Source organism: Delphinus delphis, chromosome 21 (genome assembly GCF_949987515.2).
Source record: "Delphinus delphis chromosome 21, mDelDel1.2, whole genome shotgun sequence".
NCBI classification, from domain to species: Eukaryota; Metazoa; Chordata; class Mammalia; order Artiodactyla; family Delphinidae; genus Delphinus; species Delphinus delphis.
In genome coordinates this window covers 3,455,678-3,471,703 of record NC_082703.1, presented here as the reverse complement: position 1 = coordinate 3,471,703, position 16,026 = coordinate 3,455,678, and the positions used below count along the sequence as shown (strand labels likewise).

The 16,026-nt window shown below is 54.3% G+C and overlaps 1 protein-coding gene across 2 annotated transcripts in view; it reads left to right on the top strand.

The window, feature by feature from the left end:
- GPAT4 (glycerol-3-phosphate acyltransferase 4) overlaps window positions 1-6,825 on the top strand; it is a 31,372-nt gene extending 24,547 nt beyond the window's left edge. For both annotated transcript variants that reach the window (XM_060001247.1, XM_060001246.1), the window contains exons 10-12: window positions 484-569; window positions 3,481-3,689; window positions 6,061-6,825. In XM_060001247.1, coding sequence (XP_059857230.1) covers window positions 484-569; window positions 3,481-3,689; window positions 6,061-6,169 — 404 coding nt within the window. In that variant the 3' untranslated portion in view covers window positions 6,170-6,825. The remainder of the gene's footprint in view (window positions 1-483; window positions 570-3,480; window positions 3,690-6,060) is intronic.
- The last annotated feature ends 9,201 nt before the right edge of the window (window positions 6,826-16,026 follow it).

The window sequence follows — 16,026 nt, the reverse complement described above, 5'->3', positions numbered from 1 at the left end:
GTCCAGCGTTGTGTTGGAGCCCGGGCCCTCAACCTTGTTGGGGGGACCTGTCTTCACTGAGCAACGTGGGGGCCCTTTAGATTGGTCGTGGGACTGAAAACTCAGGGGATTCAGAATATGGACTGAGAGTGCCGCCGTGTGGCGTTCCCCATCGCGGGAGCCCCTTCTCTAGTGTTGCTGACAGGCTCCTTGAGCTTCCTGCAGGGTCCTCCCTGGACCCTCCCGAGTCGGCCAGGGCCTCTGGCCTCTCATCTGGGCTGCCGTGGGAACCAGGGAAGACGGTCCTATAAGAAGAGAAGAGGAAGCAGCGCAGTAGTCTGTTCATCTGTTTTCAGTGTGCGTTCAGGAGCTGGGGAGATGACAGGTTTATCCTCATTGAAGAGCCATTAGAATGATTTTTATTATTATATTTAATCGTTAAACTCCTAATCACTGGGGTAAAGGACGGAAGGAAATAGCATTTTACTCTCTCCTGCGTTTTAGGAACCTGCATCAACAATACATCTGTGATGATGTTCAAAAAGGGAAGTTTCGAAATTGGAGCCACAGTTTACCCCGTTGCGATCAAGGTACGAGCCCTCTGAGGCCAGGTGATCACCGCCGCCGCTGTGACGCACAGCGGGGAGCTGGGCCCCCTCTGCATGGAGCAGCCCACACTGCGGAGCCCTGAGCTTGGCGCATCTCCCCCACTGGTTCCTCTTTCCTCCTAAGCCCCGCCGGTGTGGAAGGCAGTCCACCTGAGGGGCTTCCTGCGGGCACGGGGCTGCCCAGCTGGGTCTGTGCCTTTGGTCAGTTAGAGGTAAGGGTGGGTAGGTGCAGATGTGTCCTTGCTGCTGGAGGAAGAGACAGCCCTGCTGCTGTGGCTCCCGTGGTTCGCGTGGCATATGACAGACCGAAGGCCTCTCGTGAAAGTAAAGGGGCCTTAAACAAACCTGTTAGTCTGCCCCACCTTTTAGGAACTTGAACCTCTGAGAGTCCAAACTTGCTTAGGAAGATGGGACGCACTCAGCCAGTTTCCCCTTTTCCTCCTCCTCTCTCTCCCCCCTCGTATCCATCTGATTTTATAAATAGATACACATAATTATTTCTAAAAGAATGCTGTTACACTACTTCCTCAAAAAAAACACAGCCTTTGTCACTATGTTTAGAGTATTTAGGTTGACGTCTCAGATCGGGGTAAGAGTGAGTCAGAGTTGCTGTTAGAATTTAGTCTCCATACTTTTGCGAGCGTCTTTTGTCTGCAAAGGCTTCTGAAGAAATATTCCTCATTGTCACCTGGCAGCACAACTGGGGCATTTGGGGGAGGAGGTGTTCTTCTTGGTTAAGCGAACACTTTCCAGCCACGCTGCTTTCCCAGGTAGGCCGAGCACCAGGGCAGGGATGGTGAATGAAGGGTGGCTGCACAGTTACAGGTCCCTGGACCAGGGCTGCCCACGGGATTCGTTGAGGGTGCTGGGTCTGGAGCAGCAGAAAACGTTCTGTTCGTATTGTGTGCCGTGGGTGTGGGAACAGGGAGAGATGTTTGCATTGCGTGCGTGCGTCCCACAGTTTAATGTCCTGGGAGCCCAGTGCCTCACCCCACGTGTTTATTAAAAACCGGTTGCTGCACAGAAGCCCTTCCTGCTCACTCCAGAGCATCGGTTCTGTGCAGCTGCGTCAGCATCACCTGGGGGGGCTGTGAAAAGGCAGATCGTTGGGCCCCACGCCTGGAGTTTCTGAACTTGCGTTTCTGACCCGTCCCTGGGCGCTGCTGACACTGCTGGTCGGGGGCCACACTGAGAGCCTGCTTGCTCTTCGCCACTTTTGGAACATGGACCCTTGGACAGTCGTGCCAGCTCCAGAACACGGCGTATAAATTTTCCTTCCACCCACAGGTTTATTAAAGCTCACATGTGATTAAGAACTTCTGCCTCCCAGATACTTTTCTAGTTTTTGTGAAGACGTCATTGGTAACCAAACTTGCATGACCTTAGCGGTTTTAAAGCTCTTGTTACATTTCCACCAAAATTAAGCCATTGTCTGACTTTGAGGAATGTATTGCTGTTTTGAACTTTTGCCTTGTTTTTCTCTCTACGGTGTCGCCCAGCATGGAATAGAGAATCAGCCCTCAGCTAAGGTTTCTCTCCAGTCATGCCGTGTAAACTGTAACAGCACCTTCTTCCAGTCACGCACACTAGCTCCTGTTTAAGACTCGTTCTTCTCCCACGTTTCCTCGTGGTGTTATAACATGAACCCTTTAAGCCTTCTGTAGTTACATCCGGATTTTTTAGTTTCTATGATTAAGTCTAAATGTCTTCATTTCTGTAGTCAGGTGTGCAATTAGGCAAAATGCTCTAATTTTTATTCTGAGAATCATAAAATTTCGGCTTGAAAGGCCTGAAAAAAAATCATATAGTTGTAACCCAGCCCCCTCGCCCCCAAGTGTGAGAACCTGCACTCGGCATCTTGGCCGGTGTCCCTTCCCAGGGTCTCCGGGGAGGGGCGTCCTCCACACTGGTGGCAGCTGGGTCCTGTGAGGCCGCTCGTGAAACTGCATCTCCTTTGGTTTTTTCACTCGGGTCCTGGGTCTTTGCTTCACAGTCACACCCTCCATGTGACGGCTTGTCTCTGAGAGCCCTTCAGACGTGCAGTGGCAGTTCAGCCCTAACCCTTTTCAGGCTTTCTCCTCAGGAACCGGTTCCTCTCGCTGCCTCTTGTGTAACTTCCTGCGGCAGCTCTCCCTCCCGACTCGCCTGCACTAGCTCTTCTCTTTGGGGAGAATGAGGGTCGCAGCTGCGGCCACATGGCTCACAAAATGCCCCTGAGGCACAGCCCTCGCCTCCCTCGGAGCGGCTGGCAGGTGGCAGTATCTGACGCCCGCCCGCCCGCTGTGGCCGCTGCGACTTCCTCGGGGCAGCGCGGCCTCCTCACACAGACAGGCAGCTCCGTTAGAAGTGCTGTGACACAAGCAGGGCTTTCTAGTTGTTTTCTCCTTGGTCTGGGCACCAGAAGCGATCTTTGAAAGCTGGCGGTTGTGTAAGAAAGTCTCTCTCTGTGGAGGTACGTGTCGGTCTTTGTGAGTGTGTGACGTGACAGGAGGGGTTGATGGAGCCGGTGGGGCGAAACATTGGGGGTTGTTGACTCAGGGCGTGGATCCCTGGAGGATGTGCTCCTCTTCTGTGTGCGGATGCGCCTGAGGACTTGAGGAATAGATAGTAGACACCTGTGAGTGAGACAGGCCCCCTGGATCAAAGAGGGAGGACCTTGGAGGAAGGCTGCTGGTCCCCCTGAGTGATCTGCGCTCGGGGGTGGATGTGCTAGGTGTCACACCTGCGCAGGTGTGGGGCTCCTGCGGAAGCGTCCACGTAGGGGGCTGGGAGCAGCGTCCTAGTACCGGTCCTGCCCCGGGCATGGCAGGGAGCGTTCAGCAGAGCTGCCGTTGACGCTCACACAGGTTGGAACTCCTGACTTCTCACTGTCCGGCGTTTCCTTGTCTTGCAGTACGACCCCCAGTTCGGTGATGCTTTCTGGAACAGCAGCAAGTACGGGATGGTGACGTACCTGCTGAGGATGATGACCAGCTGGGCCATCGTCTGCAGCGTGTGGTACCTGCCTCCCATGACGAGAGAGGCCGAGGAAGATGCCGTCCAGTTCGCAAACAGGGTGAAGTCCGCCATTGCCAGGCAGGGAGGCCTTGTGGACCTGCTGTGGTGAGTCAGAGCCGGATCTTAGCAGCCGAGTCCAGGAGGATGGGAATTTCTGAAGCAGGTGCTGGGTGGTTGACTCCATTTACGAAGGATCCTCCTCTCCCTGGTGTGAAGAACGAGCCCACCAGTCCTGGAGAGTCAGCAGTTTGACTCACTCTCAGAAGCCCGGGATGTTTGGACGCAGCGGTGCGTTTGGCGCCCCTTCCTGGGGACACAGTCCACCTGAGCACCGGGACAGCCCTGTCTCTGCGGGCAGGGACTCCGTGCCAACCTGGAAACCTCAGAGGAGCATTGGGCTCTCTCATCTCGTGTATTTGGCAAATTGCACCATCCTTAGAAAGGCCAGTTTTGTTTTTTTGTAGCTTGTTACCTACTAGAGCCGGAGTTAGCAAACTTTTTCTGAAAAGAGTCAGTACGTATTTTAGACTCTGGGTCACATGGTCTCTGGTGCAACTGCCTGACTGCCGTTGTAGCAGGAAAGCAGCCAGAGACAGTCCAGGAGCGGGTCCGTGTGCCAGTGAAACTCCACTTACAGACGTAGGCGTCGGGTGGATTCAGCCCGTGGGCCATGGCTTGCAGACCCTTACGTTAGGGTATGAGGTAGTTATACTCCAGCTAACAGGAGGTTGATGTGGTTGAACACTGGGTCAGGGGGACTGATCCCTGCTCCTGGGACCCTTAGGTTTAAGTGCAGGGGTCAGCTCTGGAGTGCATTTGACTGACTGGGCGTTTAAACTGACCTGTAACCTTTTTTTATAAAATTAATTTTGTTATTGGAGTATAGTAGATTTACACTTGTGTTAGTTTCTGCTGTACAGCGAAGTGAATCAGCCATACATATGTGTATAGCCACCCTCTTCCAGACGCCACTCCCACATAGGTCACCACAGAGCACAGAATAGAGTTCCCTGTGCTATACGGTGGGCTCTTCATAGTACTTATCTTTTCTATATCATAGTGTGTATGTGTTAATCCCAATCTCCCAGTTTATTCCTCCCCTCCCCTTTCCCCCTTGGTAACTGTTAAGTTTTCTACATCCGTGACTCAATTTCTGTGTAAATACGTTCATTTGTCTCATTTCGTTTAGATTTCACATATAAGCGCTACCACGACTTTGTCTTTCTCTCTCTGACTAATTCACTCAGTATGGCAGTCTCTAGGTCTGCTTGGCCCTTTTTAAAAATGCTGACGTTTATTGGGCATCTGCTGTGCGCCAGACACAGTGCTGCTGCCGCTGGTCTGATCATCTCACCTCACCCTCAGTAACTCCATGAGTAGGAAAATCATTACTGCCATTTTTCAGATGAGAAACTGAAACTCGGAGACGTTAAGTAACTGTCTTTCAAAGCTACAGAATAAGCCCTGGAGTCGCATGTTGAGCTCAGGTCTGACCGGCTTGAATGTTTAGCCACTGCCCCACGTTCCCTGTCGCTGAAGCCCAACGAAGACAAGGGTGGCCGCTTTCCAAAGGAGGCCTTTGCTGGGGATTTTAAAGGATGTGGCAGGTGTCAGGGCTCCCAGGGTAAGGCGGGTCCGGTGGTGAGGGCTTCACCAGAGACTTTTCCTACCAGCCCGCCTCCACACTCAAAGTGTGAGAGAAAGACTGCGGTGGGCTTGGGTTTGCATCAGTCACTGAAGATGATGATGATTCTAGGGTGCAGGCAAGGCGTTGGGGTGTCTGTCAGGTGGGGGGAGACTTTGAAGAAGCGAATCCACGTTTAGAGGATTTCTTTGGGGCTATTGGAGGAGGTGGGTGGTTAGCCCCAAACTCTGCGTTACTTCCATTCCCTTACGGGACCATCCCTTGAGCGCGAAGAAGTAAGAACTTGTATTTTCCATTGTGTTCATTTGCGTGAATTTGGAGAATCCCGGCGTCTGAATTGTACAGATTTTATTTTACAGATCAGTTTTACAGATTCATTATAAGTCCTGGTATTTCTTAAAGCTTGGCTCACCTTCCATAAAGCCAGGGCCTCCTTTGCTTTCTGTAAGGTGAGGATGAATGTTTGAGCAGAAAGAACTTTTAACTCCTTGGCAGGTGTGAGCAATTAGAAAGTACCCTGGATAAGAGGAGTGAGCTCTGACCCCAGGGCAGGGGTGAGAGTTGTAAGGCGGAGAGGGTGGGTCCCACAGGCCCAGGGCCGGTTTCCGAGGCCACTGTGACGAGGGAGCCGCTGCGACTCTGGCGGGCTTCTCCGGGCGGGAGCGGCACGGGCGGCCGGTGGGAGCGCACCTGGCCGGGGCGCAGGGCAGCCGCGGGGCTTCTCCGGGTGGGAGTGGCACGGGCGGCCGGTGGGGGCACACCTGGCCGGGGCGCAGGGCGGCCGCGAGGCTTCTCTGCTCTTGCATCCAGCCCTCCTCTTTCTCTCGTCAGGGACGGTGGTCTGAAGCGGGAGAAGGTGAAGGACACGTTCAAGGAGGAACAGCAGAAGCTGTACAGCAAGATGATCGCTGGCAACCACGAGGACCGGAGCCGGTCCTGAGCCCGCGCTGCCGCCCGGCCACCTCCGCCCGGGACGCAGGCGCCATGGGCCGCGGTGCGCACAGGACTCTTCGGGCTTCTTCGAGCCGCCCGGGCCGCTCCCAGGATGAGCTGCCTTCTTGTTCCTTCTCCGCCGAGTCGGCGGGAGGAGTGCCATTAAAGTCCCTTCCCCACCGTGCCCGTGTGGCCTGAATGCTGGGCGAGAGCCTGCCATCCCCACTCGGGACCCGGGGTGCGGTCTGTCCCCAAGACCCGCCTGTGGGCGGGGACCTCACCAGGCCAGGCCCGCCCCGAGGAAGGCGCAGCCTCGGGGCCCCGCAGACTCGAGAAGAGAACATGTGGTCTGCAGGGGCCCTCGGCAGACTGACGGTCCCCGGCCTGGGCCGCTGGCCACGGGGCCGGGTGGGCATGGGGACCGGTCCTCCCACTCCGGCCGCACTCTGCCAGCTCGGCCTCAGCTGCCCCGCTGTCCCCTGGGCTGGGGGTGTGGCGACACCTACCTCACCGGGTTGCTGTGGCAGCTCACGCGCTACCACGAGGGGAGGCCGGTCAGCTCAGCGTTGCGGCTCCAGGGCCGGGGTGGGGCGGGACGAGGGGAGCTGGAGCTGCCCACGGGGCTCCGGGTTTGTTTCTGTGAGTAAATAAAATTGTCTTCGATGGTGACTGAATTGCGGGGTCTCTTCCTTCACGCGCACGCCCCTGGCTGTGGGCCCGAGCAGCATGCTTCCCAGCAGCAGGCTGGTTCTCTGACTTGAGCCGTCGCGGAGACTTGGCTTCTGGAACAGGGACTAACGCAGGTGGGAAGAAGGTAAAGCCCTCGTGTTAGGTGTTTGCGTAGCTCTGGGTGATTTGGGATTCCCCACATATGGGTGCCGTGGGATTGGAGGTGTGTGACGGCGGGTGGAGGGCGTGCAAGGCGGTCTGGAGGTGAGGGCGGGGGAAGCGACGAGAAAATCCCCGGACAGGGCAGCAGCGGGGGCTCTGGGGGTTGGGTGCCCTGTGGGCTTCACGCAGCAGAGGGAAGCCGCTGGCCGCCTGCGCCAGCCTGTGGTCACCTGGAGGCAGGTCCGAAGCCAGGCCCCTTCCCCCTTATGGCTTCAAGGCTCGCCTGAGTTCACATCCCTCAGGGGAGAGCTGCCTCTCCCCCAACTTCTCTGTCTGTCCGTCCGTCCCTCCCCGCTCCCTGCTCTGGCAGAGCAGCCACCACACCCTTCAGGGTTTTGCCGCGGCCGCGGGGAGGGTCAGCTGTCCGAGCCGCCCTCCAGCCTCGACGTGGGGAGGTGGTGGCAGTGAGCCTGGCTCCAGGGGCTTCTGACCTCAGTCTGAGTCTCCACCCAGCTGCCGGCTGCTCCTGTCCCCTGGATAGCCTCTCATTTCCTCCTACCTGCCCCTGCCAACGGGCAGGAAACTCTGTTTCTCTTTCTATTCCATTTCTCTCAAACTAAAACACTGTTAGGACAGTAAGAACAGCCTCTTATGAACTGTTTTACAAAATGTGCAAGAATAAACAGTGATTTTTAGTCTTTTGTAGGCAGTACTGTTCAGTGTTTAAAAGCTGTCTGGGGACTTCCCTGGTGACACGGTGATTAAGAATCCGCCTGCCAGTGCAGGGGACACGGGTTCGAGCCCTGGTCCAGGAAGATCCCACATGCCACGGAGCAACTAAGCCCGTGCGCCACAACTACTGAGCCTGTGCTCTAGAGCCCGTGAGCCACAACTACTGAGCCCATGCGCCACAACTACTGAAGCCCATGTGCCTAGAGCCTGTGCTCCGCAACAAGAGGAGCCACCGCAATGAGAAGCCCGCGCACTGCAACGAAGACCCAACGCAGCCAAAAATAAATAAAATTTTAAAAACCAACAAAAACACCATTAAAAAAAAAATAGCTATCTGGAATGATCTTTACAAACTGGTCTTAAAGATCAAGTTCCATTTTTAAAATTTCCCTTTCTGCCATTTAGTACGTTTATTTCATAATTTTCATAGGTACTTTTAAACATTTTGCTTTTAGTTTTCTTACATTCTTTTCAGCACATCTGTCTGTTGCTGATGACATAGCAGAGGACTGCAAGAACCTGGTCTAAAATTGCTGCTATGTAAAGAAATACTTGTGGAGACTAATGATTCTTTTCACTGTTACCAGCTGAGAAGGGATGTGAATTACACCCCTATAAATAGAAATTTTTATTTAATGCTTGTTACAAGAGTACAGAATCATCAGACCACTCCATCCTTTTAAATTGGGGACCCTGCAGGCCCCCAGTTATTCATAACTGGCTTGGGATAACTGAGTCGGTCTTGTATGGTTAAACCTCCCGACATTTAGGAATAACAACAATGAAGCAGGTAAAGCAACGTAATGTACAAAATACGCCCACTTCTGGGATCCCAGCACCCGGGAGGACAGGTCTTGGAGTGAAACCAAGTGGTAGTAAGTAGTGGGATGAGTACTGGCCAGCATCAAATCACCTTCCCGACCTGCTACTCATTTGCCGTTTGGGCTTTATTTCTATTTCCTGATCCATAACTTGGGACTTGGGCTAGGTGACCCCTAAGGCCCTTTCCACATCTGAAATGTCTGTAATTTTTAAACCCCTAGTTCAGACAACTCTGAGCTGTAAAGTCATCTGGGTTCAGACATAAATGAGTTTGAATCCTCTTGCTTCCTGCAGAACACTGGGCTTGTGAAACTCCTTCAGAGGGTGTCACAACATGTCAGAGAGTCCCCAGGGTTTTAGGTGGTAGTGGGGCTGAGTGGATTTGATTGTGCATCTTGGGAAGACTTTTTTCACTGAAACGTGAGCTATTTTTTTTCCCAGCAGGTTGGTGAAGGAACTTTGTGAAAAGGCTGGTAAGATCCCCCTGACGGGAAGCTCTGTAGAAGGCTGTCTCCAGGCTGGGGCCCTGATGGGAAGCTCTGTAAAAGGCTGTCTCCAGGCTGGGGCCCTGATGGGAAGCTCTGTAGAAGGCTGTCTCCAGGCCGGGGCTGGGGGAGCTCACCTTGGCCGAGCAGTGTGACGTGCCGTCCAACTTCAGAATTTGATTCTTTACTGGGTCAGACCCCACTGCCGGTCGCCGCCCTGCAGCCCGGGGGGGTGTGTGTGTGTGTGTGTGTGTGTGTGTGTGTGTGTGTGTGTGTGTGTGTGTGTGTGTGTGTGTGTGTGTGTGTGTGTGTGTGTGTGTGTGTGTGTGTGTGTGTGTGTGTGTGTGTGTGTGTGTGTGTGTGTGTGTGTGTGTGTAGAGGCCGCCCTGCAGCCCGGTGTGTGTGTGTGTGTGTGTGTGTGTGTGTGTGTGTGTGTGTGTGTGTAGAGGCCGCCCTGCAGCCCGGGGGTGTGTGTGTGTGTGTGTGTGTGTGTGTGTGTGTGTGTGTGTGTGTGTGTGTGTGTGTGTGTGTGTGTGTGTGTGTGTGTGTGTGTGTGTGTGTGTAGAGGCCGCCCTGCAGCCCGGTGTGTGTGTGTGTGTGTGTGTGTGTGTGTGTGTGTGTGTGTGTGTGTAGAGGCCGCCCTGCAGCCCGGTGTGTGTGTGTGTGTGTGTGTGTGTGTGTGTGTGTGTGTGTGTGTGTGTGTGTGTGTGTGTGTGTGTAGAGGCCGCCCTGCAGCCCGGTGTGTGTGTGTGTGTGTGTGTGTGTGTGTGTGTGTGTGTGTGTGTGTGTAGAGGCCGCCCTGCAGCCCGGTGTGTGTGTGTGTGTGTGTGTGTGTGTGTGTGTGTGTGTGTAGAGGCCGCCCTGCAGCCCGGTGTGTGTGTGTGTGTGTGTGTGTGTGTGTGTAGAGGCCGCCCTGCAGCCCGGTGTGTGTGTGTGTGTGTGTGTGTGTGTGTGTGTGTGTGTGTGTAGAGGCCGCCCTGCAGCCCGGTGTGTGTGTGTGTGTGTGTGTGTGTGTGTGTGTGTGTGTGTAGAGGCCGCCCTGCAGCCCGGTGTGTGTGTGTGTGTGTGTGTGTGTGTGTGTGTGTGTGTAGAGGCCGCCCTGCAGCCCGGTGTGTGTGTGTGTAGAGGCCGCCCTGCAGCCCGGGGTGTGTGTGTGTGTGTGTGTGTGTGTAGAGGCCGCCCTGCAGCCCGGTGTGTGTGTGTGTGTGTGTGTGTGTGTGTGTGTGTGTGTGTGTGTGTGTGTGTGTAGAGGCCTGAGTGCCCAGACCAGGCCTCGGGCACCACCCCAGTTCACGACAGCACCTCCCCAGCCATGGGCACTAACCCTGCTGTCCTGTGGAAGTCCTCCGGGTCTTTAAACCCTGGCGTTTCCTTCCTGGAGTTGACCTCAGTGGTCTGGGGGATGGCGCTTCCAGCGGTCCCTGATGATCAGACTCCACGGCGTGGCATGTCCCATCCACCTGCTTTGCATCCCGGGCGGCCAGACTTGATTTCTCTGGTTGCACTTGCCCTGAGTGGCCCGTTGCCCGGGCTGGGAGGGCAGCTGCACGCACACTGCCTCTGGACGGGCCCAGAGACCGCCATCCCGCCATCCGTCTTGCGCTGCGCTAACCCTCCTCTCCCCCAGTCAATATGTCTCTCTCCGATGGGAAAGTTAATAAATTTTGCTCTAGATTAAAAGTATTGATCATTTCATTTGTAAACGATAAATAAAAAGGGGGAACTTTTCATCACAGCAGGGGTAGCGTCAGGTGTGTTTTGCGGGTGAAATTGCGCTGGCTGTTGAGGGGGTGGGCTTCTTATATGCATTCCAGCCGGCCAGCGGCATTGATTTCCTATTAGTCTCCCAGCACCACCCAGTACCACATCATTCCGGTACCTGCTATTAATGGTCTTTTGATAAATAATCACTTGTAAGTCAATAAATTTTTATTAAACAGTGTGGCTCTTTGATTTATTAAAATCCGACCATGTTTGTCTGGGAGAAAAAGGATGCTGAATTGAAGTGGAGGTTTTCATACATCTTCCTGACGCCGAGCGGTCACGGCACTCCAGAGAAAAACAATTGCGTTTTAACAGAAACGAAACAGCCGAGTTTGGAACTTGGGCCCAGGGAAACTTTATCTCCAGCAGCCTTGAGGCTCACTCTGCAGGCAGCAGCTGCAGGCCGGGGGCGCCGAGTCAAGAACTTGCTGTTTGCTTCCGAGAGGGGCGAGGTGCCGGGGCTGGGCCCCCGCGATTGCCACCTGGGCAGCACAGACCCTCGTGCTGCAGGCGACCCGCCGTGCACCCTGGAGTAGTCACCCTGGACGGACAGACGTTTGGGATCCATGAGAAAAGTTGGACGGCGGGACCTCTTAGCTTCCTCCCTGGTCAAATCACCAAAGTCACATCTTGTGGCAGGAAATGCCAAGAGGTGGTTCATGTGTTAGGTGGAGATCTGGCTATACGGATTATCTTAGAAAGTGGGCTAAAGAGTTGAAGATTGGAGTCTTTTTTTGGTGAGATTGTCATTGGCATAAAATTCGCTGTAAAGGATTTGGCAAGTTTTCACTGAGACTGATATGGCCCCAAACAGACTTGTGTACAGAGAGGCCCAACCACTGGGTACAGAACCAGAACTCCCAGCCCGGAGTGAAGTATGAGACCCGGGAAATGCTCTTATTAGGACTGATGGCCGTCCCCAACCCTGCCCTGATCCAGGCCACTGCTGCACCCTCTTTTCCATTCATAACCAGCGTGACAGGTGTTAACGGGAAGGGGCTGCTGAAGCGAGGGTGGCTAGTAAGAAGTTCAGCTGAGGGCTTGAATGTTTTTAAACCTATTATAAAACGTTTAAATCACACTTTAAGATGTTTTAAAATTTTAATATTTTAAACCTGCTGCAAGGTTTCTCTTGTTGCTTGAGTTCCTTTTCTGTCCTGGTCTTGGGGGTGACAGCTGCGGCATCGGGGACCCTGAAGGTGGGCAGGATTCAGGTGCGCAGGGCAGGTGAGTGGTGACACGGCTGTCCTGGAGCATGGCCCGTTCTGCCCCATTTTGAGGGGTTGCCCGAGATGCCCAGCCTCTCCCTAGAGGAGCTTTGGGTCCTGTCCCTAGGGGTTGGTCCCACCCACCCCTAGTGGGGCGTAGAGGTAAGCCCAGGCCAGAAAGCCACAGGACAGCTGTCTAGAACGTGAGTAACAGTAAGTATATTCTGCACTTCACACGTGCACAGTTCAAGTCCACTTTCAAGGTGAAACTGGAGACGTGGCCCATGCTTCACCTGGGCTTCACTTCTAGCCTTTGTTAATTCTCCCCGACTTCCCTCCCCTGTCCTTGCTCATTCAACTCTGCGTTAGGACTTCAGTGGGGCAGCTGGAGAAGACTCATCTTAGGGTTTCTTGCGCTCTGTGAGTTTCCTTCCGGGAATTCTGAGTCAAGTACATTAACTTGGGAGAGAAGTGACTCCTGCTGTCCGGCTTCTGTTCCAGCTGACGGCGGGGGGTCGGGGGCGAGTGAGGTCGGCACAAGGAGTTAGAGGGGCATCTGGCCAGCGCCAGGCAGGCACCTGCCGCTCCTGAAGGCACAGCCAGGCAGGAGGCGGCGGGGAACGGTGGACGGTGGGAAGCTCTGTTTCCCTAGAGAGTAAGAGTGGCGGCCTGAAGCTTCTAGAATGGAAGACCCGGTGATCCCGGAGACCTGTGACCCCAGGGTCCGCAAACTGCACTTCACTGCACATAATGCTCCGCGTACTGCAGACTCAGCGCCGAGGGGCGGGGACTGGGGTCGGGAGGTGAGCTGGTACCGTCGCATCAGATGCCATCCGGAGCCCTGGGGCAAGATGTTCTGCTCCCCCCCCGCCCCCTCCCGCCCTGTTTTGGGGGTCTGGACAGACACCGACCCTCCCGAGCTGAGGAGCGGCTCTGCAGGGGGGCCGAGGGCGCCCAGCTCTTGCGGCGCCTTCCCGGGCTCGGGAAGGGCTGCGAGCCCTCGGATTGATCCCCCAGCCGTGATCTGTCATTTCTCCGAGGCAGGCGCTGTTTTCTCTTGCTTCAGGAGCCCCTTCGACACCTGCTTTATTTTTCTTCCTGTGCTGACGTGACGGGAGACAGGTGTTAAACTACTTAATCACTTTAAAATTGTTTTAATTTTCTGGTTTTTATTGATCGCTCCAGCACCAATTAATCAGCTCACTGGACCAGGCAGTTAGTACATTAAAAATTGTCAGGGAGGCCGTGCATCTTGCAAAATGTCTAAAAAATATTCGGCTAGCAAATTTCGTTTTTCTTTGGCACGCAGCAGCCCTTGGGCCGCAGAACTCCCACTCTCGAGGGGCCTCCGCCTCTGGGGCTCGAGTCCGGGAGTATTCGGGGTGCAGGGAGCTTCCGGTAGGAAGGACGGAAGCAGGTGCCTGTTTCATCACTGATTTGCATCTTTCCTTCCACTTTTGTTCTCTGCTTCCAGAACAACATTGGATCTCCTTTCCCCAAGAGGGTTGGTAATTTTCGGGGATGCAGTGCTCGCTCTGGACCCCATGTCTGGACCCCGAGGACTCTGCTATCTGTAACTGCCCTTGCGACTGGCCGGGCGCCAGGCCCGCAGCCAGGGTCCCTTTCCCCAGCACTTTTAACTTGTCCCGCTGACGCCAAAGCCACCTCTCTGGGGCAGCGGCGCTGCTATACTTGGTAAACTCTGTGGCAGGTGGCTGCGGGTCACGCCGCCTTGTCCCTGGCAGCCGGCAGTGCGCCTGAAGTCCGTCCATGGAATGTTCTGGACAGCCCCACCCCGTTGGTCACCCGGTCCTGTGCGGCAAACCTTTGCCACTTGTCTTTTATCACCTGATTAACTGCTTGGCTGTACTTTCTTTTTTTAAAAATTCATTTATTTTAAATTTAGATTCTATTGGCGTCTAGTTGATTTACAAGGCTGTGTGAGTTCCAGGTGTACAGCAAAGCCATGCGGTTATACATATACATATATTCATTCTGTTTTAGATTCTTTTGTACTTTCTAAATTAAATAAAACGTGGACCGAATAAACCAGGGGCTTCCAAAATCATTTCTTGGGGGTAGAAATTTGTTTTCCGGTTTTCCCATTTTTGCCATTTTTTGCCACTCACTTTCCAAAAGCGAGCACCTTATATCTTCTGTGGCAAATGAAGTATCAAGCAGCCTGTCTGCGTGGTCTGAGTTGCTTGTCCCCTTCCAGTGGGTACCACCCTCGCAAGCATCTCTCACCCATCACACCCTCTTCCTTCTACTCCCAGCTGACTGAGGGAAGCTCTCTTTCTCTTCTTCTCCGCTTCCTTCCCCGACCCTTCACTGTTCAGTCTGGGGCCCCCTCTGGAACCAGGGCCTGCAGCCCCATGTGAGCCGGGGGCAGGTACAGGCAGCGCCCGCCTGTGGCTGGGGGACTTATCTCCCCCGGCACCCGGCCGCACCCGTGCTTATTAATTGGTATATGACTGGGCTCGGGCGTATAATCTCATATTGATTTTCCCTCCGGACGCCACAGCTTTATTTGCTCACATCTGCCCTGTGTTTAATTGGTGCTTTGCTCTGGAAAGGAGGGATCTTATCGGCCGGTTTGGGTTCTTTTCCTGGGGCACACAGGCACACACACACCCTCACACTCAAGTCAGTGGCCCAGCCCGGCTGCTCCCTGCCCCTCCCTCAGTGAGCCATTCCTGGGGCGGGGCGGTGGAGAACGACCCAGAAGGGCCTTCTGGAGTCTTCCCGTCTTTACACTTACCCTCACGCGCGTTGTACCTGATCCCGCCTGCAGTGAAAGTGCCTGTGTGAGGCTTACTGGGGAAATGCTGGCTTTGGAGTCGGACCTGGGTTCAAACCCACCTGCTCTCCATGTGTGGCCTCGAGGCTAACCTATTGCATTTTTCTGCACTGCAGTACCTCCCTTTTTAAAAATTTATTTATTTATTTAGTTGAAGTATAGTTGATTTACAATGTTGTGCTAATTTCTGCTGTACAGCTTGCCGTATCTTCTTTATCTGAGAAAAAGGCAGCATACCTGCTTTGGAGGATTCTTGGGAAATATGGGTCAGTCACCACACACAGTGCCGGGCACTTAGTAGGTGCTCAGTAAACAGTGGCCCCATTCAGCCCGTGCTGGTGTGAGAGATCATAGCCTTGTGTGCTGGGAAGAAAAAGAAAAAGGTGTCTCTCAGCCACTGTGTCCCCGCGGGGTAGGGAGCATGTGTCCCTAGGCCCACGGTGCAGGGAGAGAGGCTCTGCCCCGATGCACTGCTGTTACCACCCCCTTGTCTGCGGCCAGCACCTGGGCTGTGAGGTTTTGTTTTTCTCTTCTAACTACAGTCCCGCATCTGGGCGGTCCCGCACCCCACCCTGGGGTGTTCATAGCAAAGGGAAGACATAAAGGCCAGAGGTAAACACGAATTTCCTATTGACACAACATTAATTCTCCTGCTTGGACAGGTGAATGTGCTTTCACTCACTTTACCAAGATTAATGATGTGTGTTTGCCCACTAAGAGAGGCCTAATGAAGGGCCCTGAATGAGAGCCTTCTGGGTTGGCTGTGGGAAAGAGGCCGGCAAGCTGCTCTATGTGGGGGGCAACCAGCCTCTCCACCACTGCCAACATCACCGCCTTCCCCCTGGAACGAGTAGGACGAGACAACTGTTGGTTTAAGAATGTGTCCTGGGGACTTCCCTGGTGACGCAGTGGTTAAGAATCCGCCTGCTAACGCAGGGGACACGGGTTCAATCCCTGGTCTGGGAAGATCCCACATGCCGCGGAGCAGCTAAACCCGCGCGCCACAACTACTGAGCCTGCGCTCTAGAGCCCGTGTGCCACAACTAGTGAGCCCATGTGCCACAACTACTGAAACCCACGCACCTACAGCCCGTGCTTTGCAACAAGAGAAGCCACCGCAATGAGAAGCCCGTGCACCACAACGAAGAGTAGCCCCCGCTCGCCGCAACTAGAGAAAGCTCGTGTGCAGCAACGAAGACCCAATGCAGCCAAAAAATAAATA